Below are 27,830 nucleotides of genomic sequence, written 5' to 3'. Positions count from 1 at the left end.
TATATAATTCGACGTTCACGATTTGATCTTTGCAATCTCGAACATCGTGATTCGAACGAATTTTCTTTCGAGAAAAGAAAGATAAGAAAACGAATATCAGCCGCTTCGTTGCCCGTTCGCGACTCCATGATCTATCCACGAATCGCGAATTTCGAGATCGATAAAGCATCCGTGAATCGCGTCGACGATTGTTTCCTGGAGAAAAAATAACCAAAAAAAAAAAAAAGTGTTGAGAATTGAAATGCTATTACGAAAATAAAGCGACAGTTAAGCCGAGCAAGCTCTTCGCTCGATACATGTTGTTCCTTTTTCCAAACTTCATGTCACACACGTCGTCACGGATCCTCTGAAGTAAAAAACCGTTGTTTAACTATTGTTGTCACCTGGCTTTTCTCGCATCGAGGCTCTCGGGGTCGCGTCTCAGAGGCAAGAGGCACGCCGACTCGCAAACGCCCCGGATATTCGTGGCCCCCTGTATTTTTTTACGATCGTCCAGAGCTGCGGTTGATCTTCGATACTCGTAGACATTTTTCCAGCCGGTGTGCTCGAGAGCGGCGAAACGACTCTCGAGTAAACGCGACTGCTCACTCGCCACGCTTGGTCGACCCGTTGACATCACCGACATCAACCACGCGCTTTTGGCTTACTCGTCTGAATTTAGGGCGTCGCTCTCGATTAATCACGGAAAACTGTGCACACCTTTCCGCGAGACGATAGCTGCCGTTAACAGCTTTCTTTCGTTCTTAAGTTGCGCTTCTTTTTTATTTTGCGTCCTGGACGTGTCCGCGATCCGACCGAGACAAAGATTTAGAAACGATAGAATCGATGGATCGCGGCCACGCGCCGTTCAATGTGCTTCTTACTCACCGCTGATTTCTTTGTTTTTTTTTTTTCGTTCTTTCTAACACGCCCCTACCTTTCGCCTACGTCGTCAAACGCATGCCTCACAAACTGTTTCGTGTGTGTCTTGTACTATTTGTTACGTGTTCGCCCGGCGTCGATCGCGCCCACGCGCCTCTCCCCGCGAATTCCAATCCCTCGGATCCTGATACGATGTTCCACGAAACACCGTAATCCCAGAAAACACGACGGAAACCCACGAAAAGTCCTATTATTACGAGCTCATCGAGGAGACTAAGACAGAGTCCCGGCCGAGTTCCGTGAAATCGAAGAGCCTGAATTGGCCACCGCAAAAACCGATCGAGGACGTCACGTACCCGACCGCTAGTCCCTTGTACATCGACCCGAATCCCGCCCTCGACAGGAGCAACAAGCAGGCGGTCAAAGAGAAGAAGGCCTGCATCGAGGCCTGCGAGAGGGCGTTGACGAGAAAGAGGTGCGAGAGCACCGATCTCGAGGTAGAAAGAGCCACCGGGCAGTATTATCGGTTCGACGAGGACCCGATGGACCGCGTCAGTTGTCCAGGTCCCGTGTACAGAAAGGTCGAGCTGGTGGAGTGCGACAGACAGTCGAGGAGCGAGATCACCTCGAGGCCCAGCTCCACCGACAGCGTGAGGAGGTCGCTGACGCCCACCAGGATCACTCAGCCTGTACCGAAACCATGGACGGCCACCGTCTCGACGGGCAACAGCCTCTACGAGCAGAGCTACGGGGGCACGGAGCCGCCTAAGGTCTGCAAGAAGTTCCACTCGAAGGAGATCTGTCAGCGGGAACGAATATGCGAGAGGAACCAACCGTTCCGGGAGGAGCATCGCTCGTACCAGTCGACGGTCTGTCGACGGGAGCAAACGATTTGCGACAAGCCTCCGCTGCCTGTGCAGCACACGGTCAAGCAGGAAGAGACGAGGGAAGAGGTCACGGAGATCGACAAAGAGGTCACCGACTTGAGACCGGCGGACGAGATCGACGACGAGGACGGTAAAGGGATCGGAGGGGAGCACGATTTCGTCACGGAGACCACGGAGGAAGACGTGGACGGAATGCACGTGAAGAAGAAGATGACGTTCGAGAAGACCGTCGAGAAGCTTCCATCGCCAGCGCGACCCAGCACGCCCATGGTCACGGAGGAGACCACCGAGGAGTGTTACACCAGGACGTCGTCGACGCACGTCGACAGAGAGGTCCAGGAAACGGAAGAGAAGACCGTAGTGGAGTCCGCGGAGATGGTCACGTCGGCGGTGGACGTCCAGCAGATGCTGGAACAGGCCAAGCGGGACGAGGAGGAGCAGAAACGCGAGCAAGAGGCGGAGGAGAGGAGGAAGCAAGAGGAGGAAGAGAGAAAGAGACGCGAGGAAGAGGAGCAGAGGAGAAGGCGCGCGGAGGAGGAGCAAAGACGACGGGAAGAGGAGGAGGAGAACAGCAGACGCGTGACCTTCGAGGAGGAGGTGGTCGAGGAGGTTCGGGAGCAACCGCTGGGAAGAACGGTAGTCCGCGAGGAAAGGATGACGGAAGAGGAGGGCGACACGCCTGGCAGCAAGAAGCTCATCAAAGAGACCTACGAGGAGATCACGGAGGAAGTGTTGGTCCAGGAACGCGTCAGGAAGCTGGACATCGAGGACGAGCGCAGGAAGAGCCTGCGGGAGCAGGTGGAGGTCCATCAGAGCCTCAGGGAACAGCAGGCGCCCAAGGAGCGCCGCGTCTGCTCCAAGTATCCCCCGGCCCAAGAGATCATGGAGACCAACAAGAAGCACGTGCAGTTCGTCAAGCAGACGGACAGCGGACCGAAACCCATACCCCACTCGGCGATTCAGAACTCCACCCCCAAGGAGTGGAAGTCTGAGATGGTGAACGCTTTGACGACCGCGCCCGACCGACCCTTCACCCCAGGCGGCACCACCACGTCGACCAGCGTCAAGGAGGTCTACACGGAGGAGACTATATACTTGGACCACAGGTGTCGACCGAAACCGCCCCCGCAAGACATTCGTCCGATCTCGCCGTTCCAGCAGGCCCTGATGATCGCCCCTGAGCGTCCCTACACGCCGCTCAGCCGCGAGATCGGCCCCGAGGACCAGAAGATCTCCAGTCGTGCCGGTACCCCAGCGATCCAAGGGGAGAGGATATGTCCACCGGCCGACATACTCTTCGGGGAGGTGAAACGGCCACCACCCTCGCCTAAACCGTGCGGGCCTCGACCTCTGCCGACCCCGCCGCCCGATTATCGACTCAGAGACCGCTCCGCCTCGCCCTCGCGATCCAGACCCCAAACGCCCAGCAGCAAATGCATCACGGCCAGCTTGAAGAAGCCCGACACCATCCCCTCGTATCAGAAGAACTTGGTAGCCATGAGGAGAGGCGCCGTCGAGAGTCACACGTACCAACCTGGTAGCAGGACCCCGACACCCACGCCAGGAAGATCCAAATCGCCCGCCCAGGGACCGCCAGAGCCTCCCTCTTGCTACGTGAAGGCCCACGCGCCCAGGATCCGCGACGATCCGCCACCCAAACGCAGCGCCATCCACTTCCCCACCAAGAAGAGCGTTTCGTACAAGGTGGACGAGGACACCGACGACGGGCACCGACACGCCGAGTACGCCGCCACCAAGACCGTGGACTTCGACGAGAAACAGACCGACGATCCGGGCCGCGGGCGCACGGACGCCGTTCACGCCCAGTACCAAGAGAAACGGCTGATGACCAGCGAGGAGACGCAACAGAGCAAGCAGACCGTGTGCAAGAAGTCGCTCGAAGTGGTCGAGGACTTCGAGAGGTGCGAGAGAAGGGTGCCGACGAGACCGCTGCCGGAACCGCGCGAGAGACCGAGGACCCAGGAGCACAAGAGCGTGTGCGCGATCACCAAGACCAGCCCCTCGCAACCGACGCTCTCCTGTCCCCTGACGGACTCAAACCCACAACCAGTCTACAGCAGCTCCACGGAGGTGCGTCACGTCAGCTACGGGACGCCCTCCCCTGCCAAGACCTGCCCAGACACCGGCGTGACGGTGATGCCCTGCAAGGCAGTCTCCGACCGGGGCACCAAAGCTGGCGTGGTCGTGGTGCCCTGCGAGGGGCCAAACACCTGCTGCCAGAAATCAGGCGTTTGCGTGGTGCCCACCGCCGATCGGTCCGGCGTCTGCGTCTCGCCCTGTTTCGGCGCCAAAACGACGGGCATCTGCGGTCAACCCTCTGGACGCTGTGGTCGCGAGTCCGCCTGCGACCTAGAGATACCAAACTGCCCGGTGTCCGGGATCTGCGTGTCGCCGTGCGACGACGGTTCCGTCTGCGTGGCACCGTGCAGCAAACCGGGCCAAAAGGGACTTCCCTTCCCTCAAATCCCTTTCCCCTTCGAGGATCCGGCTCCCCCTGCTCCTGCGCCCGCCCCTCAGAACAGAAGCTCCTTCGAGCCCATCCACAAGCCTCGCACTAACCTGAGTGGGCAGCTCGCGCGACTGACCGCCAAGACAGGCCACAACAACACCCCCACCGTTCAATTGTACAAACCCCAGGCTCAAAGTCAGACGCAGAGCTGCTGCGAGTCCAATAGCTACTGCTGCAAGACCCAAAGTTACTGTTCCACCAAAACCCGCTGCCAGTCGGGCGGTCAATGTTCGATCAACACCCGCTGTCAATCCGGGAATCGATGTGAGACCCAGAATAACTGCCAGGACGGTATCCACTGTTCCCCCTCTAGAAATACCCAGAGTTTAGTAGACCCACCAAATTTGTCATCCCACCCGGATCTAGGTACCGGAGTCGGTGGCCTCGGTGGTGCCGGTTCCAAGAGCGGAACATTCGCTGGCAGCAGCGCGCCGAAACGCGGAAGGGGCGTCCTCAATCAAGCTGGTGGACCGGGATCGCGATTGCCCCTCTGCGCTCATTGCAACTCTTACGTCAGGTACATTCCCCCGTTGATCGTTCATCGGTGTGATGTTTCTTTCTTTGTTTGTTTCATGTCAGTGTTTTTGCGTTCCGTCGTCGCTGTTACCGCCATTTTGATTCCCCGCGCTTCATCCTCCAGCCTGTTCTTTTTACGCGTTTTTACGTTTCGTTGGCGTCCCCGTTCCCGGAAAATCGGGACGCATTCGGCCGCTTTGGAGCACCTGCACGAAATTCAATATTAATTTGTTTTTGTTTTCATTTTATCCAAGCTAATAGCAACTATAATGGTTTGTGTTTTGTACTGTCGTGATTAACAGTGTTTACTTTGCACGATGTTAACAGCTAACGGAGAAAATACTAATCGCAAGTCGAACGGTCTCCTCATAAAACCAGTCTGCTGTAAAAACGACAAACAGTGCACAAGGTTCGTAATATAGTAGACTATATGGACGAAAAGATTTTCAATATCAGTGCTAGAAAAATAATAATTAATTGTGAATGTCTGGCTTAATTGTCGTTTCTTGTCGCTTCGTTCTGCTTATTCGCGTTAAATCGTCGCGACGAATAATCGAATCCACTCGAATCCGTTCAGGGGGCCGTTTATCACCGCCCTGGGGCAAATTTGGTGCCCTGACCACTTCGTTTGCGTCAACACCCAATGTCGTCGACCGCTTCAGGACATCGGATTCGTGGAAGAAAAGGGACAGCTGTATTGCGAGTACTGTTTCGAACGTTTCATCGCGCCGTGCTGCAACAAATGCAACAACAAGATCAAAGGAGTAAGTATCCATAAACTTAATCTTGAATTCTTACGAACTGATTCGAACTGAGTCGATGCTCGATGTTTCAGGATTGTTTGAACGCAATTGGAAAGCATTTCCACCCTGAATGCTTCAAATGTACATATTGTGGCAAGCTCTTTGGAAACAGTCCGTTCTTCCTCGAAGAGGGATTGCCCTACTGTGAAGCTGGTTGGTTCCCTCGATCATTTATCCTGAAAACAAAAGCCAGAATAAGCGTACATTTCGTTTCGTTCTTTTTCGCAGATTGGAACGAGCTGTTCACGACCAAGTGTTTCGCGTGCGGATTCCCAGTCGAAGCTGGAGATCGTTGGGTAGAGGCCCTGAACAATAATTACCACAGTCAATGTTTCAACTGCACGGTACGCAATTAGTGCGAGAAACGCTTCTCGAAATAAACCGATCGATTTCTTGGCGAACAAAGTCCAAAGAAACGGATTGTCAATTGCCCTCTCCTTGTATCGATTTGCCTCGACTGCCGCAGTTCTTCCAACTGCGTGACATTTTCCGAAATAATTTACAATCGTTTAACAACTTCTTAATCTCAGCGGCTATTAAACGTGCCAAGTCTCTTGACTTTCGTTCTTCGAAACGTCGATTTCATGGAGATTCTTCTTACTTTTCAGATGTGCAAGAAGAACCTCGAGGGCCAGAGTTTCTACGCGAAAGGAGGACGTCCGTTCTGCAAAAATCATGCGCGTTAATGCCCGACGCTTGTTGCCCTAACGCACGAAAGGAAAGGGAAAACTGGGTATTGAGGGGGGGAATTACAGAAAAATAGGAAAAAACGGACAAAAAATTGCGGATAAGACGCGTATATTAGCTTTACGAGCACGAATTCTTTCTGCACGAATTGTACTTTACCGTGATTATTTCTTGTTCTTCTTGTATCGTTTCGGTCGATGACGACGTTACAGAACTAACACAGCAGCCGCGAGAGCCGCTAAATTATAATCGATAGGACGATCGACGAACGTATTTATTACGAACGAATACGCCCAATAGAATACGAACTGATTTTATCGATTGTCTAATGCCATCCTCCAAGTCGACGCCGCGACGGTGTCCTTCGTAGTTCGAGGATCACGGTTTCAGGACGAGCACATTTAAATTGAGTTATAATTTCGAGAAATTAATAGGTAGTTCAGAAACGAATGGAGGATTTTAAATAATCGTAACTCGATTAAGACTAGGCATTACTCTAAGATCCTGGAGTCGATAAATTCCTTAAAGGTATTTTCGATAGCATTAGGAATTAAATTTTCCAAGTGTTTAACCCCTTCTGTGTTGAATTACTTACTTTATGCTTTAGTTGAACGAAAAAAAAAAATGATACTTTACCTGAAAATATTAGTGCGGTAGGACCACGAAACATATTTATGAAAACGAATGTATTGGAAACTAATTGGAGAATACAAATATTATGTAATATTATGTGGCATCATTGAGAGAATGTTATAAGAAATCAAGAAATTCAGAACTTGGAAGAAAATTGTAGATACTTTCTTAATAAATTAATTTTAATCTTATTTGTAAAATAAAATGCAATATATACTTTTAAGTTTTCAATATGTATATACACCGATGCAAATTATTTCACTGGCATATTGTTTTGCAACTGTTATAATAACGTGACCAATGATTCGTCGTAAGTAGAAACAAGTTAAGTAGTCGAATGTCATTGTTCCATCGAATCTTCGTGCATACATCTAAGAAGATTAACCGAACATAATGATATACCATATATAGCAATTATAAAAGAAATTAAAATTTACTAATGAATTTATATATTTATTACCGAATGATAATCCATCGGAAACCTTTGTTCCGTCGAATCGATAGATCAATAGGGAAAAAATTCTAGCAGAAAACGTTCGTCGAAATTATTCATTCCGAGTTTGCAACGTAAAGTACAATTTATTACCGAAAAACTTTTGCCAATCTTTATAGTATAAATATTGGCAAACGCGTACTATTCAGGAAACCGCCATTTATTTCTGAACTACCTAATCATCTTCGAAGGTATCGAATTGGCTCTTTGCACTTGAAAAGCAACTCTCAATCGTCGTTTAATATATTTTTATAATTTTCTTCGCTCTGTTGCGCATCGATTGATTTATTATTAGTAAAAGAACCGATTGACTTTGCGGACCATGCAATTTCCCCTGATCCAGGAAACAGCTCGAGGCTCGAATAATGTTAATACATTTTCACGCTCGAGTCTCGAGCTCAGTTTCTTCAATTGCATCGAATCGACGGCTGTGAGTTGCTCGAGTGCAACGAAGAGTTGAGATTTCAAGTACTCCTTGCAAAGGTCGTTACGATGGCGATATTTACCGTGGTGTCGACATTCCACGGGTAATTGGCGGATCGAGCGACCGTAAAATATCGTCTGGGGGGCCAGAGGACCCTGTCAAATGGCGTTTCCATGTGACGATGCGCCTCGAATACCTCGTAAAATTCGGTTGACGCAGAAAATTCTGCAACGATACGACGAACGATCGTCTCCCCGGTTCGGATCACGCAAAGGTCATCCAAGCAATTAGTATTACCAACATTATCACATATTTCGTGCTCCCAAGGTGCATCCGGCGCGTCGTCACGATAATGTCGACCCCCTTCGCACGGGGATTCGCAAAGATTGGACTGCGTTTCGACGAGGAGACGTCTTGGTGTTCGATTTCCAGTAAAACGATGTTCAAAAAGATACGAGGGACGTTGGAGAATTCGAATTCGAATCCGACTAGTCATCGATGCATGCATACGTAGCGCTGATTAACGTATAATCGATCCGCGGTCGTCGATCGACGTCGAATCATCGATCAACGAACGTTCGTCGGGGACACTTGTTAACTTTATCGATTCTTGGAGCGGAGTTCGAATCCTCGTGCATGCGAATCTCGCCGTAAATCAACCGACGGAACCGTTCGTTTTCGAGACAGCAGGGATCAACTTCCATCTGTCGTTTAATCGCCCGACCGTTATCCACCCAAGGTTCTCAGTACACGCGAGAAGATACGACGGAAGGAGAAAAATCGGCTTCGAGGATCGAGGGACTTGCACTTGATAGCGGTTGTCGTATAATTTTTAGACAAGGTTACCGATTTCTGTGCCATCTTCGCGGGCTCGTGTCAGACAGTAGCTGCAGCCGAACATGCTGGCGAATCGAAGGACATTATCGAAATAGACGTTACAGAATTTTAGTAAATAAGAAACCGTGTTGAAAATCATTACGCGCGAAACGATCGGTTTCGACCATCGGTGTCCGTTATCCGAGCACGAAACGGCGCAATTTGTGATTATTGTTAATTTAGGTCGACTGCTGGCTGAATACCGCACGAGCCTCCTGTATCCGTGTTACGTGTTGCTTACAATAAAACAAAATGTTCATGTAAGTTTCGTTGATCGCGAGTGTTTCTCAATTGCCTCTCCTGACACAGTAATATCCTTAAATTATTTATAGATCGAGCTTCCCAGAGTTTTAATTCGCCTTGTATATCACGAGTGCCGCGGGAGCGAATCCAGAAGGTTTGACATTTATTGAATAATAGTTTAAACCCCTCCTCTGGATCCGCCACTGTAAACCCGTACACGAAGCTAATAATAACGATAATTATCGCATTGAAAACAGCAAAATGTCACGGGACACGAATAGAAACAAAGAAACGTTTCGATGTCACGCGAATTATCCGTGTCTCGAGATCGTGGTCAAGTTCTCGAAGGGAAAGTGTTCGCAGCGCAAGAGGAACTCGAGACGCGTCGAGTGCTAAGTCGGAAACCGTTTCGTCTCTAACGAGGAAGTAGCTGATGGAACGTCTCATCGATTTGTCGTTAAAGTAACCTTGCGGTACCTCCTACCTCCGAAGCTCAGACACGCGAGACATTTTTCTGGCGAGTCTTTTTGCAACAAATACGTCATCGCCGCGGACTTCAATGAACGTGTACCTATTAATACGGATCGCGAAAATAGATTCCAAGGAGCTCCACCGGAAGCGTTTCGACTACTCGGCAAACAGAGACTCCCCGGAAGGTCAAAGGAAGCAGAAGAGAAGACGTGAAAGGGAAATTTTTGTTTCAGCAAAATCGTAATCTGTTTCGAGAGAGGTTCGCGAAAGGGAACAACGACCCTGGAAGCTCGAACTCGAACCGTTATTCTTTCAGTTATCCTGGTAGCTATGATGCAAATCAAGACTTTTTATCGAATATTTTGTACGCGACGTAGACTGAGATACTGAAATAGTTTTAATACCGATAGAGCGTTCGAATATTCGATATCGAGTAGTCCCAGCCCTAGGGTAAACTCGCGTGTACGCGATAACGATCTGTAAAGGAGTATCAGCGAAATTCTTTCGCAGACTCGCGACTTGGGTGACTTCCGGTGTCCTTGCGGTGTCGCGGTGTCCACCGGAGGCCCATAAAAGCTGTAGAGCGTCGAGGAAATCCGGCATACGGGCAACCTGCGCACCTGCGACCAGGTCAAAGCGATTGCGTAGACCGAAACGTGGCGGTGCACCAGTGGGAATCGGGATTCCGGCTCGCCTGCATGCGGTTCCATCGAAATATTTGAATGTCAAAGGCTGCTAGTCGCGAAGAATGTCGGCTCGAAGAGCTACCAGCCGCGCTCGCTGAGGGATATCTCTGTAACGAACAAACGAAACGTGACAGGATGGTATCCTTCGGACCGAAACGCTCCAATACGAACACGGATGCCTGAATTGTTCAAGCCTCGAAGGACCGCAACGTTTTTATGAATGAAAAGATCGAGCTATGGCGAGATAGAGGATCACATTGCACTCGAAAAAGGTGAGTTGGATCAAATATGCATATCGTTTCAAGAACATTGGACTTCGAATGTCCTGGACTCGTGAGATATTCTATTTAAAACCATTGACAAAAGTATTAAATATTTACTCCGAATTTCTGAGACCGTGGGTCTGTGTATGCTCGAACAATTCAGATCGACAATTTGATTTATGTTTTCAGACAAGCACAAGATTTCCTCCGTTTCTCAAACCGAAGACTCAACGTTTGTCGGTCGAGACATGATCTACTGACCTAATCGTCTTCCCGCGTCCCGTCTAAGTACAATGTTCCGGTATGGCAGTGAAGTACTTGGACGGGCCCTTCGTGTTCAGACTTAACGACAATGGTGCAGGACCCCATCTCCTTGTACAGGTATAAATCGCCGAACCAAAAGTAAAAAAGAAATATATAAACACTATATCCGCGTTTCTAGAAATCACTCTGGCGTTCGAAGACGTTGATCCATCTATTAAAACACCCTTTAGTGCATTCCATATTGTGTTCCTGCGATGCGAGGAAGTATTCCTCGAAAAATCCTAATTGAAAATAGAGAATTATATAATAAATATATAACGAAGATATTAATATATCCGCACTTGTAAATAGTCTGTGCATAATAATAAGTCGAGTGATTTATGACTGACCTCGAGTACTATAGTCCGAATTTTTTAATACCTTTGCTTCTAGCCTTTGCAGTTACCTCCGAAGGTTCCCCGATTTGGTGGCATTTCATTCCAATTTCTATTCACAAAACAATGCTAGTTATAATTAAACAAAAGTAGCGTACGGAACACAATTTAAGAACTCAACTTTTTCCCCGTGTCAATCTTTTGGTATCTAAAAACTGCTACGGATAATAATAAGTAGGATAAGTATTTTTAACCACCGTCGGTCGACAAATCGATGTAACAGATTTTACGGCAACAGGTGCGAATAAACCCGTAGATAGAAATACATATTACAGTAGTATAGTCTCCGTCCAGTGATAATAGTCAGACACGGTACACGAGTATTTCTCGACGTAAACGGATTAAAAAAATGTGCAAGATCTCGATATACGACGACAGAAATTCATCGAGGCACTCGAGTAACGATTGTACTTCGAATATGGGAATTTAAAGTTATCTTTGGGGCCAGATTCTTGTGATTTTTAATCGCTACCTGTGTACATATAAATATCGGATACTGTCACGCGTTTATGTCGCTTGGTATTTGCTCGACACGATTACAAACTTAGTCGTGACCTTGAACTGAATACTTTTCAAGGTACGTACGGTGTACGTATGCACGTGCATACCTGTCGAGCCGAGCGGGACGCGACGCGCTTCTGCGTGCACCACTTTTAGAACCACCGTTGGGGCTATTAAGTAAGTGCCACATGCAATAATAAAAGGGCAAAGAATAGAGACGTCGTGGATCACGGAAAAGATTGTTTTGTCTCTTCCTGACTTGCACGAAACCCGGCTTCCCTCGTAAAGAGTGCCTCGTTGGTAGCTGTCGACGAATCGTGACGTTATTAATAATTGTTTCTGTCTTCATTAAGAAACTTTATCGAGCTCAAGACGCAGTGGTACCATATACTGATTTTTTTTTTAAAGGCTACGTTTCCTCGTGGTATAGATGATTTCTGCCTCCTGAAATCTGAAAGATAAATTAAAATTAAAAATTGAACGATACCAGTATGACTTTTATAGCCGTACTTAACTGTAGTCTGATGAAAGAAGGGTGTTGGCCTGAAAAAGATTTCGTAAAGGGGCGTTAGACCGAAAAAGGTTGGGAAACGGTACTCTAGACGGAACGCGAAACGTTGCGTAAAAATTATTTCGCTAACGATTCTGGGTAAGGGAACCAGGCTACAATGACGCCAAAGTCGATCGTTTATAATTAGAGCAGGACAGGCATTTTCTGTCGTCATTGTTAAATTTGCACATCGAACGGTCCGATCGTTTGTCGCAAAAGAATTCAAAGTATAACACGAATCGATACAAGGCTGCAATTCGTTTTCCTCTTCTATGAATAGAGAGATGGAACGGTCTAAATTAGGGATGAAGAACCTTTTGGTATTGAAAAGCCCGCATCGTTTATAGCCATTTTCGTTTCAGTTATCAGGGGGTAGAGTACCATAACTCCAACCCTTAGTTTTGTTAAGTAATTGATCGACCGGATAACTTCCCTTGTTAGTCTAAATATGGGCGTTCCGAGTCCGATAACAGGCTACGGAGTAACGTCGAAAAGTATTCGTACGTAACAGTGGCAACGGTGGTGTAAATGGAGTCGACGTTCTTTCGGGGCGGATCGATTACGAAGTTGTAAGAAAATGTTTCATTGTACAGTCGAACAATAAAAGTAGGCTACCGGTAACAACGGACAGGGAATATACAGTCGAATTTAATTCTAATTAAAGGCCTTGGCTCGGTTTTGATGTATAGCGGTAGCCATTCTTAATGCTCTAATAACACGACAAATAAATCAAGGGCATTCTCCGCTATTTTCGCGTGCATGCTCGAAACTTTGCGAACCCTGGAATGCGTAATATTCGGGATTTAATCGGCGCCTACTCGGTGCTTTACGTCGACCCGAAAGTCGCGCGTTTAAAGGGTTACGACAGGGTGAGAGTTCTAAAAATTTAGAAAGGTTTCGGAATTCTTAAAAGTAACTTATACCCTACGCATTTACAAAAGTATGCTTTTTTTTATACGTCCGCTATTCACCACTTAAGCAGGTATCGCATATTATGACTCTGTCTATTATTAATATTTTATGTCTCAAACTCGACGCGATCTATCGATCTCATTTACCCTGAAAAAAGAGAGATGTTCCTGCTTGCAATTAGCCTAAGCGAGTTCGAAAACGGAACGAGATTCGTATACTTTTCCACAGGTTTGCACGGAACGCGGCTGGAGGGAATACACCGGTGACAATAATGTATTCAAAGATCGATGGAATTTATGGTGGCGGTCCGGCGGTTTCCCTTCGCCTCATTACAGGCCGTTGCCCTGGCAGGTAACGACACATCGGGTCCTTTCGTTCACCTAAAAGTTTACTCGTAAATCTTATCGGATAACAAATTAATTAATAACGCAATTGCATAATGTCACCTTAATTGTTGCACGAGCTTCGATCCTCGCAGAAACGTTCGACCCTGCTTTGTTCTTGCAATAATCATTCCTAGTTAAGACTTCTAAGCTATCGATCTCGCAGTTCGTCAATAGAATTCCGAAAGGGAGCTCGATCTGCAGAAAAGACAATCTCATCCGTCACCTGAGATGCATGAAGAAAATGCACGGCTCGATCTACGACTTCAGGTAACAATCTTGATCCCTGGAACGAGTGTTTGATCGTTAGAAAAATTGGAATGCGTTATGCTAGTCCAGCAGGATACAACTTACCGTCGGAATACACGAAACTGGCGGAGGAATGCAGCCGTTGCGAGGAGGACAGGATTTGGATCTGTAAGCCGGTCGGTCAGAGCCAAGGGAAAGGGATCTTCCTCTTTCGCGTGAGCATATCGTTTATCGTTTCGAACGGTCTCGCCACGGACAGGGACAAAATAAAAAGATTATTTTTCAGAAACTGAGCGACCTCACATACGACAACACGACGATCGTGCAAAGATACATCGAGAATCCTCTACTGATCGGCGGCTACAAGTTCGATTTACGATTGTACGTCTGCGTACCCTCGTATCGCCCTTTGACGATATACTTGTACAAGGAAGGCTTGACGCGTTTCGCCACGGAGAAGTTCTCTTTGGAACACCTGAATGATCCCTTCCGGCATTTGACCAATTTCTCTCTGAACAAACTGGGCCCAGGGTACGCAGAGAAGAAGGAACGCGTCGGTTCTGGTACGAAAAACATTCTGAGACTGTTTTCGAAGGCTCTCAAGGCTATCCTGCGATAGAAATTCAATTTCCATAGGTTGCAAATGGACGTTCAAACAATTGAGAAGGTATTTCGAACAGACGGGTTACTTCGACTGGTTCCTCTGGCAGAGGATCTCCTGTTTAGTGAGTCTAACGATACTGAGCCAAGCCGCGGGTATACCTAAATCTTCCAATTGCTTCGAGTTCTTCGGGTTCGACGTATTGATCGATAAGAATTTGAAACCGTGGCTACTCGAGGTGAACAAATACTCCGATCTCGTACGAGACCAAAGCAATTGTCCCTAACGCGCGGATAATCGGTGCTACAACAGGTCAATGTCAGCCCGGCTTTGAGCAACGACTGCGAGATCGACTCGGAGGTGAAGAAACCGCTACTGCACGATTTGTTCGATTTACTAGGTCTTCCGGTATGCAACACTGGACTCTCTCTATTCAAGATATGGTCGGCGAGCCCGGTCGACGACGAGGTAGAAGTGTCTTCCAAGTTTTGTGGAGGTCGAACCGCGAAGAGGAAATCTAAAACCGGCCGGGAAACCGACGGTTTTCTAAATTTATGCACGGAACTTCAACCTACTGTATGTATCGACATCATTTGTCTCTCCGCCATTTTGGTCCTGTCGCGGACACGTGATTTTGTGTAAAATGCTCTGTATTTGATTGTATTTGATGAAATAATTTCGATGGTCAGCTCAGACAATCATCTCTGCACGATTGTTCGAACGCGTGGTCCCGTTACAATCCTTTGTTGGTGGACAAGTATATTCCTCGCGGTTTCCGAGGCACCAACCCAGAAAATCACGATAAAACATCGGTATGGGATAATGGCAAGGACTGGAGTACGCCGTGCGTGAAGGAAGGAGGATGGGTTCGCATCTACCCGTTGACTCGTACGAACGATGACAATGCGACAGAGTATGCGCCGTCGTCGGTGTCAGAGTCTTCGCGCGTCGTGGAGAAGGACATTAAGAACACGGTTCTCTGTATACAGAAGTAGCGGTCCCTGATTATATGCGTTTAAACAACGTCGAGATACGACAATTGTTCAACTCGTCGACTTTATTTTTTTCAGGTATCTGAAAGCTGCCAAAGAAGTGTATAAGAAAAATGAAAAATATAGGGACGAACAATGTAACGCTATGCTACGAAAAGCGCTGGAACTAACTACCGAAATTTGGCTGCCAGGAAAGTGAAATCCTTGTCTTTCGAGCGTTCTATTTTTTCTTCGTCTTTAACGCAATATTCGGCACAATACGCTTCGACAATTTAATCACTTTTACGAACGTGATTTGAACGGATCGTGATATTTACACGAATTATATTAAACTTTGATTTTCTACCGCCGCTCTGTTCATAACGCAGTTTCAACGGCCAAACTGTTAATGATATTTTTTTAATAGCGAGATAGATTTTAAAATCGTATTTTAAATGTAATTACGCTAAATACTACGACAAAAGAGACCGCATTCGTGTTCTGTCACTAATGTGTTCTGGATATGTGGGTCCTGTGCGAAGATAATTGATGTGTAGGATGATGGTGAAATCACGTCTTTTATTCACCAAGAAATTCTCGGTTTATTGAAAGTTTTCTTGAAAATGTACATTAATTCACACCCTTCGCTGCTAACCTCTTGTCGCGCTCTTCGGCAATCGAAAGCTTAACACCTTTGTCTCTTGGTAAGCTAATGTACGGTTTCGTACCCTTGCCAATGATAAATACATTGTTCAACCTGTAAAAACGATTCATTGTAATCTTTGACGCATTCAAGTAATATAAAATGAAATTTAAAGCGTTTTTGTTTCCTAAATGGGTAATACTGAAAAGCTTATGTAAAAGCACACAGTGACCAATATAAAGGAATTTCATTTTGGCCAACTTTTGACTACAATATTTATTACGCATTACCGTAGCTTCGATTATGGCCACTATAGAAATTAATTTAAACTTTTTGCAAAATTTTAAATGGACTGTAAATTACTATATAAATAAATAATTATCGATGAAAATTACCTTGTAGCAAAAGTATGTCCTTGCGAGTCTTTTATGTGGCAAATATCAAAAGATCCGGGGTGACGCTCGCGACTAACGACCGTGCCAACACGCCCTAAATTTCTACCACCGGTAATCATGCAAAGATTACCTATAACATAAAAATTAATATTTCGCGCCTTTACCATAAACATATTTACAAATAAACCATGTATAGAAATAAAAATATTATACCTGAATCGAATCGAATAGAGTCCAAAATTTTGCTAGTTGCTATGTCCAAATGAATGGTATCGTTAACCTTGATTAGAGGATCTGGATAACGAATGGTCCTACCGTCGTGCGTTACCAAAAATGGAATGCCCTTAGGTCCAGTCTGAACACGCTTCACCTTGCACAATTTGTACTGCAAAAAAAAAAAAAAAAAAATAATTAACTTCTTAATCAAACCAAAAAACAATCCAAACTATATTTTTATGTCACTGATAAATACCTTAGCTTCTTCAGCAGTAATTCTGTGGGTGGTGAAACGTCCTTTAACATCATAAATCAATCTGAAGAATTCACCAGTTTTTTTAATGGTAATTACATCTGAAACAAGCAAAGGCTTATTTAGCCTTCATTTCTAGTATTAAATTTCTAAAATATTTGAATACATAGGAAAAGAATGTGCACTTTCTGGGTGATACAGAAAGAATATACTACTCAATCTGTGACCAATGTAAAGAGCTTTTGTTTAATATTGGCCATTGTTTGACTAGAAGTATCCATTTAAAAGATATTGCAGCTTCGATATGGCTCCATTCATACAGTTGGAAAAGACATGACATGTTGTAGCTTACCCATGAAACCAGCAGGATAATTGGGGTCAGTACGGACCTTGCCATCAACTCTGATCAAACGTTGCATCACAATTTTTGTTACTTCACAGTTGGTCAAAGCATACTTCAGTCTGTTACGAAGGAAAATAACGAGAGGGAGAGATTCCCTGAGTTTATGAGGTCCTGTAGATGGACGCGGAGCATACACACCCCCTAATTTGTCTAACATCCATGCTTTCGGCGCATTAAGACGCTTCAGATGCTTCTTTGGACCTCGAGCCTGAAAGTGTTTTAAACGTTTTCATTATTAACACTAAACCAGCAGCATACGCACTCAACAAAATGTATTCAATATCGAAGACATCGACTAATTCACTCTACATTGCCGCACTGTATTTTTAGGTTAGATTACCATTTATGTTTTTTGTTTTATTTCGCTAATTACACTGGAATTTTTAAACAAGACGTATTAACCGCATCTATCACATCAGACGTTTGTCTTTATAAAAAAATTATGTCAACAAGTGTTCATACGACGCACTGATAAATGTACGAGACAACAAAATGAACCGTACTCGCACAACCTAACCAATTTTCTGTCCGATTAAAAATACGATGGGTTTAAGGAATTATATATCCATCAATATTCACGCCGGTTTTTATAGTTTACATTTTAATTGAATTCGACCGTCTACGACACATCATACATTCGATGCAAATGGATTTTATATTGACAGTGCGTGACAAACTTACCATCTTGGTTTTCTAAACGGAAAAGGCACGAACTCGCAGTGTCTCAAAACACATCAGGAAATCCTCGCGACGCCACTATAGTCAAAATGGCGCCAAAATATTGTCAGTCGGTTAAGAAATCATCTCATTTTAACCCTTTGAAAAATTGTACATACTTGGAAATTTAAAAAAAGTATAATGTAGATCTTAATCAAATTCTGTAGATGATTTTATCGATTGCATACTGTAGTTTTGGAATTTGTATAGCTAGGAAATCAATCTACAGTAATGTCTGTACTCTTTGGCTTGTAGCATAATGAGAAAACATACTTTCACTGCACGTATTTTCACACCTCACAAAGTACTATAAAGTCATCGATCAAAGTTAAATTATAATCTATATGAAATTTGTGGGATACTGAACCCATTGTTATAAAAAAGGAACAAAAATTAACAAAATGGCGCCGCTTGAAAGAGTTTCAATTTCACATTTCTCGACATTTAAGGTAGAAGAAAGCATCTTTTTTTAAATGTTATTTCGGTTCAGTAACAAATAAGAAAAAATAATTTTATTAAATAACATCATAATTTAAAGTTACTTAGTTAAATCGTTCTTAAAACCTTTTTGTGTATCAGTTTGAACAATATGGAACTCAGAAAAATGCGTCTAAATTTTCGTATGGAACATTTTAAAATATACTACAAATTGCTTCTTCGCCAAATACATTATAATACTTAAGATTAATGCCTAATTACATCACAATACTGTTTATAAGTGATAATGTTTCGACTGTTCGTCGTATTCACATTCGTCAATTTGTCGATTTGTTCAATTCATATTGTGATGTGTACAATTTTAAAAATTGGTCTTAGTTTGGTAGGAAATATAGGAAATATTTGATAATGTATAGCTTTCTTTTTATTAAAATGCATATAAAAATATATAAAATAATAAAAGGTTATATACATGCATTCATATAAAAATATAAAAAGCATTGCATATATGAGACAAAGTTACTTTGGACATACTGTTGCAACAATATCATCCAACAAACTAGATGCACCAATTCTAAATAAATCTTTGGTTAACCATTCATCTCCTAATTCCATTTGCACCAACATTATCCATTCCAAAGCCTCTTGTGCAGTTTTAATACCTCCAGCAGGCTTGAAACCAACCTAAAGACAATGCAACTTAATAGTAAATATCTAACAAATTAAACAGGATTCATTGTATTTTGTTCAAGACAAAATCATGTACCTTTTTTTGTGTTGCTGCATAATAATCTTTAACTGCTCTACACATAACTATCCCAACTGGTAAAGTTGCATTTATTGTTTCCTTTCCAGTAGATGTTTTAATAAAATCAGCTCCAGCCATCATTGCTACCATAGATGCTTTATATACATTTTCTAAGTTAACTAACTCTCCAGTGGCAAGTATAACTTTCAAACATACTTTATTGCCACAAACAGTACGAAATAATTTCAACTCTTCATATAATTCTTGCCATTGGTGCATTATAGCCAATGGTCGATTGATGACAATATCAATCTCATCTGCACCATTTTCAATGCCTATTTCTACTTCTCTGAGACGTGTTTCTAATGGAAATTGTCCAGATGGAAATCCTCCACCTACTGCTCACAGATTAATGATAATTTGTATATTATATTACAATTTGTATTAAATTAACAAAGAAGTGCATTACTTACCAGTACCTATGGCAACTTTATGTTCTTTATCAAGTTCTTCTAATGAAGCCACTGCATCTGCAAGTTTCAAAGGAAAAACACATACGGCTGCAGTATGTAAAGATTCTGTTGGTATAGGTGATAACTGAAGGGGATTAACAGCCTACAATTATATATTAATGTATAGAATTTAACATAAATATATTCAAGCATAACTGTAATAGTTAGGGTTACCTTTCCACAAACAGCTTTAACTTTCATAGGTGTATCATCCCCTCCTAAAGTAGTTAAGTCTATATAGCTTATTGCTTTCATTAACCAACTAGTTTTAGTATCTTTTTCCAGTGCATTAACTTTGGAACGTACAGAATTAACTTTCTCATCTATCATTGATTGATCAAAATTCATTGTAACTAAAATGAAGGAATTAAAACATTTTTTAAATTTAATTAAAGCACATAAAAGTTAAAAATGTACATGTAAATACAATTTTAATTAAATTTAATGTTTGGTATAAAAAGCAATTTGTAACGTTTAATGTGGAACATTAAATTGCGTACCATTAGCCAGTTTTTGAATATCCATTGTAGTGCAATAAATAGTATCTCTTATGAGTAATTGAAAAGTGTCCTTCGTTTAACTCAATTATTACCGAAGAAAGCTAAACTAGTGCGCAATAGTGAGACAGAATGGAAAAGAAACGTAAGTGTCTGTGCGACGAATTTTATGGAAGATACCGTTGAAAAGTACGATTTGATAACAATACAATCGTTTTTAATTTTGTGATTATTTGCACGTGATATGATGCAAGATGTAAGTTTTGTGTGTATTTGTAATAAAACGATTAATATTAAACGATAAAAGCAGGATGCTATGAATATGGTACATTTTGGTTAGAAATTAATCTATTTGCAAATGAATTTTGCACAATAGAATATATCAGTCTTTATTTGAACGTTCCCTACTTAATTGAATCGATTAATCGATTTAATAATAAGACTGTAGCCATGTAGTTTTGCGGTATATTATCATGTTGATGTATTTCGATAGATAACAATTTTTTTACTTTTTTAAATCATTAACGTAATTTGTTCATTTGATGCATATCTTTGACATGCGTTGTGTGTTTATTGTCAGAAATTGTTTACTACCTTTTACTTATTGTGGAATAATGAATTGTGAAAGTAGTGAATGAAATTCAATAATTGTTTCTTTATTGCTGTACATTATACACAAATAAATATTAGAATAAATAAATATTAAAACAGAAGTAAATAATATTATAAATACTTTAAATTATTTAAAACATTTTGCATAAATTTCAAGTACCACGCCTAAGAAAATGGACATTTTCATATTAACATAATATTTAGTTATAAAAGATTTAACTAAGAATTTATAATTTACTGACTTAGATAAATGTACTAGAAAAAGGAACTACTGAAATTTGTGCTAATCTGAATTAGTATTATCTATGATGTTGCCACTGATCCCAATATTGTGCAGTTTGCATTTCTGAAAGTCGTGATACAGTACGATCAAAAGCAAAGAGTTCTTCTTCCCCAGTAAAAAGATTAGATTTATGATCATCCTATAAATATTATAAAATTATAATTTGATACATCAACATTTAAAAACGACTAATATCATTTAACTTACAGAACCATGTGATATTTTTAAATCATCCATTAACATTCTCTTTTCATCTGTATAGTCATTATTACCTTCTGGCACAAACAGTTTTGTATGTGGTACAGCTGCAGATATAACAACTCGTACCTAAGAAATTGTTCATTTACATGGTAGATTCCTAAAGTTATTTAATTGCTTAAAATCAAGTGTTAAAGACATAATCTTACCCTATTATCATATAATGTATCAATTAATGTAATAAATCTTCTAGTTTGAGATTTAAATCGAAAATCTAATTGTGGAACATCTCTTATAAACACAGTGTGAAATACTTGACTTAGTTCTAGATAATCACTAGCACCAAGTGGCTACAAGCAAATGTAAGAATATACAAGAGAGACAGACATATAAAAATATACATGATATCGAAAGTAGAAGATATTAAAGAACCTACTCTATCACACAACTCTTCAAATGTGGAATCCAACACTTGCCCACAAGTTCTTTGAAAATTAACATTGCGACCTCTTATACAAATGGTACGTGGTCTCACAATATCATTTTCCTTTGAGCATAGATACTTAAACACCTTGTCTACATTATTACTTGCCGCATCTTTCCCTTTACTACAATAATTATCTAATTTATTTGACCTATATAAGCAAACGTTTTATTGTATATTCTATCTATGAATAGTTTTACATACATGAAATAAATTTTTTCATCGCTAAGTCCAGTTTTCAATCTATAATCTATACCCGAATCTAAGGAATTTACAATGCAATAATTTTTTAATATCTGTATGAATGGAACAAAATTTCCCCTTTGCAATCCATTCTTGTATAAATCATCCGGTGCTCTATTACTGGTTGCAATTACTATTACACCATTGCTAAATAATTCAGTAAATAATCGTTTTAATATCATTGCATCTGCAATATCAGTTACCTGTGATATACATATTTTCTATTAGTGTATGTTATTTTGAATCCTCTATATTCAATTATATGTTCCATTTTTAAACCTGAAACTCATCAAAACAAATTAACCAAGCCTCTTCGGTAATGCTTCTGGCAACTGGTGGTATCGGATCAAATGGTTGAAGCTTTGTACTGCTAACATCTCGAACAATGGTTTTCTTTACTTCATGAACTTTATTATGTACATCCGCCATAAAAGAATGAAAATGAACCCTTCGCTTGTTTTCAATCTGGAGTAATATGTTTCACAACAATTATTCGTTTGTTCCTAATTTAGAAGATTTATTTTACATTGTACTGCATATGGAAAGCCATTATGTAGTACCTTTATCATAGATAAGAGTTTTCTTTATTCCCTTTGTTATATAAAGTAAACCCTTTGTTGCAGCAATTATTCTATTATATGTGTGAATTATTCTGAAAAATATTATGAATTGTCATATCCATAATCAACAGAAAGTTTGGCTCCCCATGTGCACTACTTACAGAAACTGCAAAACGATCTACCTGACAGCATTCATAGAAAAGATCCATCAACATTGTTTTACCTCCACCTACAGCTCCATAAAGATATAATCCTTTTGGTGGCTGTGGCCTTTTTCTACCAAGCCATTTGTCTAATAGACCAGATTCTTCTGGCTTGTATCCATTTATGTCTTCATAAATAGCTTGCAAAGTTTCAGCAACTTTCATCTGATGATCATCGTTCATTAATTCTCCTCTTGCTACTTTAGCCTTTAAAAGAGCAATGGGTCCCTCCTTGTCCAAAGTAACATCAGTGGCATATCCATACTTCTGTACAAAACCTAGATGTTGAAACTGTGCCAGCAAATTTGAAAGATAGCTGTGCTTTGGAAATTTCTTTGGGAGCAAACAAGTCATTATAGAAGGAAATGTCCTAAAAAAAAGGTCATTATTTGTTATACATATCACTTATGCACGTGCTGATGATTAGTCAATAAAAAGTGCAATTTCACTCTTGTAGCGTAATATTTGGAGAAATTTACATTTAATTGAAATAATCGAATTAAATTGACTAAATTGACTAGATGCGGTCAAACTTTCAAATAAATACGATTAGAGATATTAACATATTCGATGTAAGTTACGTTTGACAGACGATCAGGTACGCGCATTAACCTTTATATTACGTACGAAAATGCAATATGTATATGTATCTACCTCAGAATAGAACACTCACACTAGGAAATTTAGAAAGGTAAGTATAAAGCATAATGTTCGAGTAAACGAACTAATTAATCAAATATGTACATACATTCGAAACGTGTAGAATTTTCTCTTCATTTTTTCGTAATCACATCATTATCCATACGTGTACAGTATTTTGATATCGATAAGTAAAAATCGATAACGAAACCAGATTGAATGTTTGAAATTTTTATCTATCCCGCGCTACAGTGTGACGTAATCAAAAAAAAAAAGAATTGTGGGAATTTTAATCCCGCCATTATTATTAGTGATCGTTCATAAGAGTGACGATAGACTCATAAAACCTAACACACAAAGAAGAAATCGCGTAGTTCCATGAAAATTGGAACAGATGAAATGCATCTTATTTTTTTATAATTTTAATCAAATTAATATCTTATACACGTGATATGGGTATTTACATAAACAGATAATAATAAACTAGAGCGCACTACGTATTTAACAATTTCTTTAATATTATTTGTTTAAAATAATAGTTTTTGAGACCATTTTGCCACTGAAGTAGTGGCATAATCGAGAGTATACAAGGCGTAAAAACACCCGGATTCGAAGGGCCTCAACTTTGTAATAAACAAAAAACAAATATATTAATGAATATCTGATTCTTTTATAACTGTCCGGTTTTCTTTTGTAAATATAAGTTTTATCAAAAATATATGGTATGAAAATTTTGTTTAATCTAATAAACATAGCTTTGTAAATTTTGATAGTTCTTTTTCTTTTTTTAATTAAAAATGCTACATTATTTTTTTTAAATATTGGCAAAATGAATTTCTTTCATTATGAATATCATTGAATATCATTCATTATAGCACCCTACAGTAGATCCAAAGAATTAAAAAATTTTCAGTCATTATGATAAACTTTTGTACTGTATGGAGTGTACATTGGTAGCCTTCGTTTATCAGGACTAATGCCTTCTCTTGACGAATAAAAACGCCTTTCAATAACTTTATCAAAAAATCTGCTTAATTTGACAGATGAGCTAGAACCAGCAGCTAATGATCTCATTTGACGACAGTCCTACAGAAACAGAGTTAATTAAAACCAAATATTGATCAATACAATCTTAAATAACTAAATAGCAGACATACCAAAAAAATCTCATCAGCACCACATTCCTCTGCAATAGTCGAGGAACGTCTATGGATATTTGATCTTACTTCTGCAATTAGGTCTAATTTTGTACCAACAACTAGAATTGGTATCTGTAAACAAGAATTTTCTTTATACAGAATACTCTTGCACAAAAGTATATACTTAAACTACTAGTGATTATTGCTACCTGAGTAGATCCTACAAATTTTTCAGGATCAAAATCATCAAAAGGTTTTGATTTCGTGTAATTATTATCTTTACACAAAACTTCTTCAAGCCATTTTTGAAGATTCTGCTGTGACTTTCTGTTTGTTAAGTCATGGACCAATATTATACCTAAATCATTAGGAATGATTATTCAGTTCCTGAATTTCATTCATTATTACATTATTTTAAACATATTAGGTTTATACCATTAGTGGGATTATAGAAAACAGATCTTGTATTTTTATGACTTTGACTTCCACCAATGTCCCATAATTCAATAAAATATCTTTTCTGATTAGGTGTTCCTTCTTTATATTCATGCAATTTAACTTCTACAGAACAACCTATGGTCCATGAAGGATTACTAATAGGCTGTTGCTGACATATTATATTTGTCAATGATGTTTTTCCAACACCTATAAATGAAAAACGACAAAATATTCAATAAGTATATAAAAAATCACAAAAGATATACGGATCACATAACCTAAAAATGTTATTATAAAAATGAATATGAAACAAGCAAAATATAACATCTGAATCCAATAATAAATTAAATAGTAAATTGATTTGAAACAATATACATCATGGCAAGTTTGATTCTATTCGTATAGTAACTGTCAAAGTACAAATAACAATACTAATAAATGTATATTGTATTGTATAATTGTTTGAAATGCATTCTTACCAGAATCACCGACGACAATAATTTTAACTTTATCTATCGTAGCCATTGATAATGTTTATCAAACTATGGGAAACTGTATTCTGTTGTTTTTATGGTCCTGTCATTTGACAGATAATCTGTTGGGAGTTTTATAACACGAATACATAACCTAAAAACTATTGAAGTTATAAACAAGCGTCCGTCGGAACGGTATCTTATCGTTCTTAAACGATCGACGGAATAATGAATCTTGTCCTTTTGTTTTTTATTTATTTTACAAGGACACACGCATAATATTATGATGTATATTTTAATTTACTACTATTAACACTGATTCAAGATATTTTGTGATAAAAATACTGTTTATGCGACTTTAAAGGTTAGTATTTCTTATTAGGGATAGAATGAAATCTAATAAAATGGATTGTAATAAATCTTATGCTAATATTTTTTTTTTTAATTAATATAACACCAACAGTTTTCAAAATAAATTGTAAAAATAAATAATTTTAAATTATATAAACTGTTATAATAGCTTATGCTGTACTTACATGCAATATGAATTAATTACATTTTCTTTTCAACAATTTTCAGTAATCCTGATATTTTATTATATGTAACCACAAGAAAAATGAGTGGTGAAGAACGACTTGTTACAGAAGTTCCCAGTAGTTTAAAGCAATTAGCACGTTTAGTAGTACGTGGATTTTATACAATAGAAGATGCATTGATTGTTGATATGTTGGTTAGAAATCCATGTAAGTATGCCATAAATGAAATACAATATTATTACATTTTAAATACCATATATAAAATTATTTTTCATTTAATGTGATTACATGTTTTGTGTGACCAGGTATGAAAGAAGATGACATCTGTGAACTTTTGAAATTTGAACGTAAAATGTTAAGAGCTAGGATATCTACATTGCGTAATGATAAATTCATACAAGTAAGATTGAAAATGGAAACTGGGTCTGATGGAAAAGCACAAAAAGTCAACTATTATTTTATTAACTATAAGGTAAAGTATTAACAAAGAATATGACTTCCATTGCTTATCTATTAAAGAAATTATATATATATGTGTGTATTTTAGACTTTTGTAAATGTAGTAAAATATAAGTTAGACTTAATGAGGAAAAGAATGGAAACTGAAGAACGAGATGCTACCAGTAGGGCAAGTTTTAAATGTACAAATTGTTTGAAAACTTTTACTGATCTTGAGGTAAGTGAATGATTTTACAAACACTGTTGCAAAGTAATTGACCACAAGATATTTATTAATGTAAAATAATATAGGCAGATCAATTGTTTGATATGACCACTGGTGAATTTAGATGTACATTTTGTCGTGAAGTAGTAGAAGAAGATCAGTCTGCCCTTCCAAAGAAAGACTCAAGGCTGTTACTAGCCAAGTTTAATGAACAGTTAGAACCTCTTTACATTTTATTAAGGGAAGTGGAAGGTATCAAATTGGCTCCTGAAATATTAGAACCAGAACCAGTTGATATAAACACCATTAAGGGGTATGTATTTTTAATTAAATTACTAATCTTGTAAACAAATTGTTATGCATGTGATTTATTTGTCTCTAGTATCGACACAAGGAAACCAAGTAGTCTAAGAGCACCTGGAGAACAATGGTCCGGCGAAGCTACAAGGTCGTCAGGTTTTATGGTAGAAGATACCAGAGTAGATGTTACAATCGGCGATGAATCCGCTGACGATAATGCAGCAAACAGAAGGAAGGAAAGACCAATCTGGATGATGGAAAGTACAGTTATCAACTCTGACTCACAGGTATACATATGTCTACTTTCATCATTTTAATTGTTTGTCAAGATTGATCACTAATAATTGTTGTATTCAGCCTGATGGAGTCAACACACAAGAGAACATTTTGGATAAAGCTGCAGCCACTGCCACTAATACTACTATGACGAATAATAAACAGGGTGAAGATATTATGTCTGTATTGCTGGCTCATGAAAAGAAGGGAGGAACAAATGCTGCAGCTGCTATAAAATCTGTATTACCTCAAGAATCTAGTGATAGTAGCGATAACGAAGAAGTTGCTGAAATGCAAGCCATTGATACAGGTATGGCCCTTATAAACCAGTTTCAATGTATGAAATTAGTATACATTGAAAAACCATATAAATTTGTTGAAATCGTTTAGGAGATGTAGAAACAATGGATTCTGAAGATGATGACCTTGTACCAACTGTAACTGTTGCGGGAAAAACTGTTGCCATTGCAGATGTGAACGACACATTAATTGCAGAAATGACACCTATAGAAAAAGAAGCATACATTCAGGCATATCAAGAATACTATTCTCACATGTATGATTAAACAAAATACAGTCAACATTGTTAAATATTTAACAATGTTTCACAAGACTGAACGGTTATTGAAATCCTTATACTATTTTGTATAGTCATAAAATAAATAATTTTCTGGGTTTGGTAAAAGATCGAGTTTCTTTTAATTCGATTAATCGAATACAGA

The 27,830-nt window shown here is 40.3% G+C and overlaps 7 protein-coding genes and 1 non-coding gene across 11 annotated transcripts in view; 3 read left to right on the top strand and 5 right to left on the bottom strand.

Moving 5' to 3' along the window:
• Nucleotides 1-8,977, top strand: part of LOC143351793 (PDZ and LIM domain protein Zasp) — a 42,595-nt gene extending 33,618 nt beyond the window's left edge. The window contains exons 12-16 of the mRNA XM_076783721.1: nucleotides 1,081-4,795; nucleotides 5,372-5,558; nucleotides 5,630-5,750; nucleotides 5,826-5,941; nucleotides 6,206-8,977. Coding sequence (XP_076639836.1) covers nucleotides 1,081-4,795; nucleotides 5,372-5,558; nucleotides 5,630-5,750; nucleotides 5,826-5,941; nucleotides 6,206-6,283 — 4,217 coding nt within the window. The 3' untranslated portion in view covers nucleotides 6,284-8,977. The remainder of the gene's footprint in view (nucleotides 1-1,080; nucleotides 4,796-5,371; nucleotides 5,559-5,629; nucleotides 5,751-5,825; nucleotides 5,942-6,205) is intronic.
• Nucleotides 8,978-9,727: 750 nt separating this feature from the next.
• Nucleotides 9,728-15,650, top strand: LOC143351707 (putative tubulin polyglutamylase TTLL2). Its single transcript, XM_076783527.1, has 11 exons — nucleotides 9,728-9,748; nucleotides 9,935-10,382; nucleotides 10,563-10,754; nucleotides 13,263-13,385; nucleotides 13,584-13,687; nucleotides 13,752-13,881; nucleotides 13,953-14,229; nucleotides 14,303-14,505; nucleotides 14,580-14,843; nucleotides 14,957-15,258; nucleotides 15,338-15,650. Exons 3-11 carry the CDS (start codon nucleotides 10,677-10,679, stop codon nucleotides 15,456-15,458), a joined length of 1,602 nt encoding a protein of 533 aa, XP_076639642.1. The 5' UTR covers nucleotides 9,728-9,748; nucleotides 9,935-10,382; nucleotides 10,563-10,676; the 3' UTR covers nucleotides 15,459-15,650.
• Nucleotides 15,651-15,797: 147 nt separating this feature from the next.
• Rps4 (ribosomal protein S4) lies at nucleotides 15,798-17,963 on the bottom strand. Its single transcript, XM_076783537.1, has 6 exons — nucleotides 17,830-17,963; nucleotides 17,098-17,356; nucleotides 16,749-16,846; nucleotides 16,490-16,661; nucleotides 16,277-16,406; nucleotides 15,798-15,995 (listed from the first exon to the last, which is right to left on the bottom strand). Exons 1-6 carry the CDS (start codon nucleotides 17,830-17,832, stop codon nucleotides 15,869-15,871), a joined length of 789 nt encoding a protein of 262 aa, XP_076639652.1. The 5' UTR covers nucleotides 17,833-17,963; the 3' UTR covers nucleotides 15,798-15,868.
• Nucleotides 16,060-16,193, bottom strand: LOC143352035 (small nucleolar RNA SNORA16B/SNORA16A family). Its single transcript, XR_013081854.1, has one exon. It is a non-coding gene; the product is annotated as a small nucleolar RNA SNORA16B/SNORA16A family (small nucleolar RNA).
• A 181-nt stretch (nucleotides 17,964-18,144) lies between the features above and the next one.
• Nucleotides 18,145-20,205, bottom strand: Dera (deoxyribose-phosphate aldolase). The gene is made up of 5 exons (XM_076783536.1): nucleotides 20,064-20,205; nucleotides 19,738-19,916; nucleotides 19,525-19,666; nucleotides 19,070-19,449; nucleotides 18,145-18,987 (listed from the first exon to the last, which is right to left on the bottom strand). Exons 1-5 carry the CDS (start codon nucleotides 20,086-20,088, stop codon nucleotides 18,823-18,825), a joined length of 891 nt encoding a protein of 296 aa, XP_076639651.1. The 5' UTR covers nucleotides 20,089-20,205; the 3' UTR covers nucleotides 18,145-18,822.
• Tfiiealpha (transcription factor IIEalpha) lies at nucleotides 20,083-27,760 on the top strand. 3 transcript variants are annotated; one of them, XM_076783533.1, is made up of 8 exons: nucleotides 20,083-20,205; nucleotides 25,912-26,075; nucleotides 26,174-26,340; nucleotides 26,416-26,544; nucleotides 26,619-26,845; nucleotides 26,915-27,119; nucleotides 27,190-27,418; nucleotides 27,499-27,760. In XM_076783533.1, the coding sequence occupies exons 2-8, from the start codon at nucleotides 25,949-25,951 to the stop codon at nucleotides 27,672-27,674; spliced, it is 1,260 nt and encodes a 419-aa protein (XP_076639648.1). In that variant the 5' UTR covers nucleotides 20,083-20,205; nucleotides 25,912-25,948; the 3' UTR covers nucleotides 27,675-27,760. The 3 variants fall into 3 exon arrangements, with proteins under 3 accessions (XP_076639648.1, XP_076639647.1, XP_076639646.1); XM_076783532.1 differs by having other exon boundaries at nucleotides 20,190-20,316; XM_076783531.1 differs by lacking the exon at nucleotides 20,083-20,205 and adding an exon at nucleotides 25,555-25,696.
• On the bottom strand, nucleotides 20,696-23,942 carry LOC143351708 (putative ATPase N2B). 2 transcript variants are annotated; one of them, XM_076783528.1, is made up of 8 exons: nucleotides 23,392-23,942; nucleotides 22,623-23,013; nucleotides 22,160-22,345; nucleotides 21,842-22,083; nucleotides 21,590-21,761; nucleotides 21,363-21,503; nucleotides 21,163-21,282; nucleotides 20,696-21,094 (listed from the first exon to the last, which is right to left on the bottom strand). In XM_076783528.1, the coding sequence occupies exons 1-8, from the start codon at nucleotides 23,418-23,420 to the stop codon at nucleotides 20,972-20,974; spliced, it is 1,404 nt and encodes a 467-aa protein (XP_076639643.1). In that variant the 5' UTR covers nucleotides 23,421-23,942; the 3' UTR covers nucleotides 20,696-20,971. The 2 variants fall into 2 exon arrangements, with proteins under 2 accessions (XP_076639643.1, XP_076639645.1); XM_076783530.1 differs by lacking the exon at nucleotides 23,392-23,942 and adding an exon at nucleotides 23,123-23,279.
• On the bottom strand, nucleotides 24,088-25,478 carry LOC143351714 (rab-like protein 3). The gene is made up of 5 exons (XM_076783538.1): nucleotides 25,339-25,478; nucleotides 24,857-25,066; nucleotides 24,631-24,779; nucleotides 24,440-24,553; nucleotides 24,088-24,368 (listed from the first exon to the last, which is right to left on the bottom strand). Exons 1-5 carry the CDS (start codon nucleotides 25,382-25,384, stop codon nucleotides 24,192-24,194), a joined length of 696 nt encoding a protein of 231 aa, XP_076639653.1. The 5' UTR covers nucleotides 25,385-25,478; the 3' UTR covers nucleotides 24,088-24,191.
• Nucleotides 27,761-27,830: the final 70 nt, after the last annotated feature.

The sequence above is a fragment of the Colletes latitarsis genome, chromosome 2 (genome assembly GCF_051014445.1).
Source record: "Colletes latitarsis isolate SP2378_abdomen chromosome 2, iyColLati1, whole genome shotgun sequence".
Classification (NCBI taxonomy): domain Eukaryota; kingdom Metazoa; phylum Arthropoda; class Insecta; order Hymenoptera; family Colletidae; genus Colletes; species Colletes latitarsis.
This window is presented reverse-complemented; position numbering and strand designations above follow the sequence as displayed.